This window comes from Propithecus coquereli, unplaced genomic scaffold, assembly GCF_000956105.1.
Source record: "Propithecus coquereli isolate 6110/MARCELLA unplaced genomic scaffold, Pcoq_1.0 Scaffold3, whole genome shotgun sequence".
Lineage (NCBI taxonomy): Eukaryota > Metazoa > Chordata > Mammalia > Primates > Indriidae > Propithecus > Propithecus coquereli.
The window spans coordinates 1609700-1616401 of NW_012148618.1; the positions used below are offsets into that span (position 1 = coordinate 1609700).

The 6702-nt window shown below is 37.9% G+C and overlaps 1 gene segment (V, D, J or C); it reads right to left on the reverse strand.

Moving 5' to 3' along the window:
- Window positions 1–5471: 5471 nt before the first annotated feature.
- LOC105814172 lies at window positions 5472–6122 on the reverse strand. The segment is given in 2 exon segments: window positions 5472–5872; window positions 6074–6122. Coding segments are annotated over 2 exon segments (450 nt in total).
- Between the last annotated feature and the right edge of the window lie 580 nt (window positions 6123–6702).

Below are 6702 nucleotides of genomic sequence, written 5' to 3' on the forward strand. Positions count from 1 at the left end.
TATGAGAAGATTTACAGTGGAAATGAGAGTGAAAGAAATCTACTCTATGAGATCCCAGAAAATTTCTAGATTGAACAAGAGGAGGTAGGAAGAACAGAACACACAGGGACATATTGAAGGTTCATATGTGGAATACCTACACTAGCATCCCGCTATAGTCACTGTCCTACTGTTGTACTTACGTGTGAGAAGCATAATAGGACAGCCTTTATGCCAGGAAGGTAATCTTCATGAGAGTTGATATGAACCACCTGGGAAGGCTAGTATTTTTAGTGTGAGTAGTTGACACAGTTAGGCCATCTTCAAACTGACATCAGGCACAGGGAAAGAAGAGGAGCAACTTAATTACCAGTTCCCTGAATGTGCATCCTAACAAAAAGCATGCCAATTCACATGATATGCCCACATGCCCATACTGCTGGCCAACACCCCATTTGGGAAGAAATCTTGTGGGGAATATGGGAACAATGACATGAGGGGTCCATCCTGCTACTCAGTCCTTCATTCTTAAATATAAATCAATAGCAGAAGAACATTAGTCATGTATAAGCATGGATGGTATCTCTTTCTGTTGGTCTCTCTGCACATGGAAGCCCAGAGTCATCAACTGTGAATCATCAGAGTCATTTCGACCCAGATACAAAGTGATGAACATAATGTTATGTAATCATTCCTATGGAGCTAAAATAATATACTGGTTCCCTAGTCAATATTCTTAAAAAATCCTGACTCTTAGCTTTGAATTATATTTTCTTATATGCATTCCTTATATTTATTTAGATGTTTTCTGTTAACAAGAGCTTTAACCTACAATTTTTCAACTCTTCCAGATTGGTGAGACAAGCCATATAAACCTCACTATAGAAAGAAATTAAATTTTGGAATATAAGAATTATAAAGTTGATCATTTCTTGAACACTGCCCATGTGCCAGGAAATTTCAATGTTAATAGTGAACTATTTTGGTGCCCAGGCTAGATCCCCTTTATCAGGCCATTGTAGCCCACACACCTAGTCCTCTGCTCCAAATACTAGCTTCTAAGGAATTGGCCCCTCCAGGACACACTAACACCACTGCCAATATAAGCTGCTCTATATCCTAATATCAGGCATATTCAGCTCACTGCATGCATTTCTGGGGCCGAAAGACTGGTTCAGCTATTCAAGTTCCCATCAAAACTTCACCAGAGCCTCAACTAATAACTGTTCCCTAGACTACTAGGGAAATCACAGATACCACTGATCTGTATACTGCTTAAGAACCCATACAAAGATCACACTACTGCAGTCATCCAAAATCAAAGCCAAAGTGACCTACTGAACCAGCAACACATATACATCTCCAGGAAAACATTCTCCCCTTTGAAAGCAAATTCAAAAAGTTGGAATGAGTGACTGCTAGATCAGATGTGCACATATCAATGGAAGGACACAGGAAACATTAAAAAGCAAGGAAACCAGATGTAAAACCATCCTCATATAGCCACCTAATCTTTGACAAAGCAGACAAAAATATACACTGGGGAAAAGAATCCTTATTCAATAAATGGTGCTGGGAAAACTGGATAGCCACATGTAGAAGACTGAAGCAGGATCCACACCTTTCACCTCTCACAAAAATCAACTCACGCTGGGTAACAGATTTAAACCTAAGGAGTGAAACTATTAGAATTCTAGAGGAAGATGTAGGAAATACTCTTCTAGACATTGGCCTAGGCAAAGAATTTATGAAGAAGACCCCAAAGGCAATCACAGCAACAACCAAAATAAATAAATGGGACCTGATCAAATTAAAAAGCTTCTGCACAGCCAAAGAAACGGTCACAAGAGCAAACAGACAACCTACAGAATGGGAGAAAATCGTTGCATGCTACAAATCTGATAAAGGGCTGATAACCAGAATCTACTTAGAACTCAGGAAAATCAACAAGAAAAAATCAAACAACCCTATCAAAAAGTGGGCAAAGGACATGAACAGAAACTTTTCAAAAGAAGACAGAATAATGGCCAAAAACATATGAAAAAATGCTCAACATCTCTAATCATCAGAGAAATGCAAATTAAAACCACAATGAGATATCACCTATCTCCAGCGAGACTGGCCTTTATCAAAAAGTTCCAAAACAATAAATGTTGGCGTGGATGCAGAGAGATAGGAGCATTCATGCACTGTTGGTGGGACTGCAAACTAGTGCAATCTCTGTGGAAAGCAATATGGAGATACCTTAAAGAGATACAAGTAGAGCTTCCATTTGATCCAGCAATCCCATTACTGGGCATCTACCCAAAAGAACAAAAGTCGCTCTATGAAAAAGATACCTGCACCCGAATGTTTATAGCAGCACAATTCACAATTGCAAAGATGTGGAAACAACCCAAGTGTCCATCAATACGTGAGTGGATTAATAAAATGTGGTATGTGTATACCATGGAGTACTATTCAGCTTTAAAAAACAATGGTGATATAGCACCTCTTGTATACTCCTGGATAGAGCTGGAATGCATTCTACTAAATGAGGTATCCCAAGAATGAAAAGACAAGCACCACATGCACTCACCATCAAATTGGTATTAACTGATCAATACATAAGTGCACATATAAGAATAACATCTATTGGATGTTGGGCAGGGGGGAGGGGGAAGGGGCATGGGGGAGGAGGGAGGTGGGGATGGGTATACACATACACAAAAAGTGCAATGCGCACCACCTGAAGAATGGACATATTTGAAACTGGGACTTGGCGGGGGGGGGGCAAGGGCAACATATGTAACCTAAGCATCTGTACCCTCATAATATGCTGAAATAAAAAAAAAAAGTAAGGAAATACGACACCATCAAAGGACCACAACAATAGTCCAGCAATGGATCCAAATCAAAAAGAATTCTTCACAATGCCAATAAGAATTCCAAATATTGATTCTAAAGAAGTTCAATTAGATGGAAAATAAATCTTAAAATCAATACAAAGAAATCAGAGTATCAATTCAGTATATGAATGAGAAAATTACCAAGGAGATAGATATCATTAAAAAACACACACAAAAATTCTGGAGCTGAAAAATTCATTGATGGAAATACAAAACACATTCAAAAGCTTTGAGGATAGACTAGATCACATGGAAGAAAGAATCTCAGACCATGAAGACAGGTCTTTTGAAATAATCCAGTCAGATGAAAATAAGGAAAGAAGAATAAAATAGGATAAGCAAAGACTTCAAGACATCTGGGACTACATAAAGTGACTGAACTTAGAAATTATTGGTATTCCTGAGGGAGAAGAGAGATCAAGTTTAGAAAACCTATTTAAGGAAATAATTGATGAAAACTTCCCAGAACTAGCAAGAGAGTTAGACATTCAGGTATTCAAAATACCAATATAATTTTTCACAGATTTAAAAAAAACAATCCTAAAATTCACATGGAAGGGAAAATAGCCCAAATAGCCAAAGCAATCCTAATCTAAACCTAAAAGAACAAAACTGGAGCCATCATATACCTAACTTCAAATTATACTTCAAGTCTATAATAATCAAAAGATCATGGTGCTGGTATAAAAGTAGACACATCAATCAATGGAACAGAATGGAGAACCCAGAAACAAAACCATATACATACATCCAACTCATCTTTGAAAAACCAGACAAAAACATACACTGGGGGAAGGACGCACTATTCAATAAATGAATAAAATTGGATAGCCAAATGCAGAAGAATGAAACTGGATTCCTATCTCTCCCCATATACTAAAATCAACTCAAGATGGATTAAAGACTTAAATGTAAGATCTCAAACAATAAAAATCCTGGAAGAAAACCTGGGAAAAACTCTTCTGGACATTGGCCTAGGCAAAGAATTTATGATTAAGACCCCAAAAGCAAATGCAATAAAAAACAAAAATAGACAAGTGGGACTTATTTAAACTAAAATGTTTTTCACAGCAAAAGAAATAATCAAAAGAGTAAATAGAAAACCTATAGAATGGGAGAAAATATTCACAAACTATGTGTCCGACATTGGACTAATATCCCAAATCTGCAAGGAACCCAAATAATTCAGCAAGAAAAAAAATAAACAACCCCATTATAATGTGGGCAAAAGACATGAACAGGCATTTTTGAAAAGAAGATAGACAAATGGCCAACAAACATATGAAAACATGCTTAACATCACTAATCATCACCCACTAATCATCCAGGAAGCAAATTAAAACCATAGTGAGATGTCATCTTACTCCGATTAGAATGATCATTATTAAAAAGTCGAAAACAATAGATGTTGGCACAGATGGGGGTGAAAGGGGAACACACTGTTAATGGGAATGCAAATTAGTACAACGTCTAGGAAATCAGTATGGAGATTTCTCAAAGAACTAAAAGCAGATCTACCATTTTACCCAGCAATCCCACTACTGGGTATCTGCCCAAAGGAAAAGAAATCATTATATCAAAAAGACACCTGCACTTGACACCTAACTCAGGAATTAACCTGAGTTCCCATTAAATGATTAGTGGGCAAAGAAATGTGGTATCTATACCATGGAGCACTACTCAACAATAAAAAAGAATGAAATAATGTCTTTTGCAGCAAATTGGATGGAGCTGGAGGCCATTATCCTAAGTAAAGTAACTTAGGAATAGAAAAATATATGCTTTATCTTCTCACTTATAAGTGGGAGAGAAACTATGGCTACACAAAAGCACACAGAGTGGTATAATGGACATTGGAAATCACAAAACTAATACCATCAAAACGTGTTGTGAAAGAAAACTACAGTGGGCATCAAGACATGTATGTTAAATATGTGCACCTTTTTGTATATCAATCATAACTCAATAAAAAAGTGAGGAAGAAGAAAATTTTTATTTTTTTATTTTTTTTAGCAAAAACATTGTCATCATCTTATTTTTCTCTCTCTCTCTTTTTTTATTTCAGCATATTACAGGGGTACAAATGCTTAGGTTACATATATTGCCTTTGCTCCACCCAAGTCAGAGCTTTTAGTATGTCCGTCCCCCAGATGGTGCGCACTGCGCCCATCAGGTGTGAATAAACCCATCTCCTCCTCCCCCCTCCCACCTGCCTGACACCCAGTGAATGTTACTACTATATGTGCACATAAGTGTTGAACAATTAATACCAATTTGATGGTGAGTACATGTAAGAAGAAAACTTTTAGAGGTAATGGATATGTTTATGGTGTGTAGATTATGATGACGGTTTCACAGGGTTTATATGTATCCACAAACACATCAAGATATGTGCACATTTTGTATGTCAATCATATACCTCAACAATAACTTTAAATAATAATTTTTAAAAACTAGAGTGAAAAGAGAAGTCTGGAAAATATTTTTTCCAGGGCAGTATTCTATCTTTCATTTCCCTTCAGGATCAATTATTTTTAGAATTGTGGAAACACTTTCTGAATCAAACAAACCCTCCATATTATCACTCTTAATTTCCATTTGCATCTAGAGAGCAAACAGAACTTCTCCGCCCTGCAGTCTAAGCTCTGTCTGTATCAGGAGTTCCTGAGGCCCCAGCAGGTTTGGGTGCAGGCTGCAGGTGCCTGGGGAGCACTGTGTGCTGACTGCACAGAGGTAGGTGGCTGAGTCACTGAGCTGGGAGTCTCTGATGAGTAGGGAAACATTTCGGCTGGCTTTATTGAGCTGTGCTGTAAACCTTCCTTCTTCTTTGTCACCAGCAGAGTATATGAACATCAGCAACTCAGGGCCTTTGCCAGAATACTGTTTGTACCACGTGAACTACTGAAAAGCAGTGTTGCTATAAGTGCAGCTGAGAGACGCAGTGGCTCCTTCAGAAACAGTGAGGGATTTGGGAGTCTGCTCCACCTCCTGTTGGCTCCTCACCCCTGTGCAAAAGACAATGGTCAGACAAAGAAGGTTGGTTGGGTAGTGGATGCTTCCTCCCCAGGCCTCCTACACACTACCAACCCTTGAACAGAAGCAAAAGACATTTATGTTTTTATCCACAGGCCTAGGATAAACACTAACTCCAAATATATCCAAATATTATACTATCATCACCTCCAGTAGAGATGACCAAAACTCACAGTTTAACTGAAGCCATAGAATCACGAGTAAAACTCTCAAGGAGTTCATCTCTGCAGTTCACTGAGGATTCAAATTTTAAACCTTAAAAGAAATGAGCCTAGCTTAGTCATTTCTAATTTTCTGCTTTAAGAATCATAAAAAGATTTTGTTCTACCAATTAGAAAAAAAGAGGTTCTTTTCACCACCCCTGCTATACCACTAAGCCACTCCCCTGATCTCTCTCTCTCTCTCTCTCTCTCTCTCCCTTTCACACACACACACACACACACACACACGCACGCACGCACAAACACAGAAGCACTTTGGAGATTGAGAGATTTCCTCAAGGTCCCTAAGAAGAAACTGCCATCTTGTGGAATCATGATAATGATCAAAGATATATTCAAAATGTAGACTTTTATTATGTGAACTAGTGAAAGTAAAAATCTGACGATTTAGTTAAATTAAAAATCTGAGAAGCAAATGCTTTAGGCAATGTTTTCGGGGGATGTGTATATGTGTTCTACATAAAATGGCAACTCTTGTATGAGTAAGAGCAGTTATTTCAAATAGCCACTTTCCTGCACTGAAAGATCAGTCATGAAGTATTCCATCATAATAATTTTGGGTGAGGTTCCTGCAATTCAAG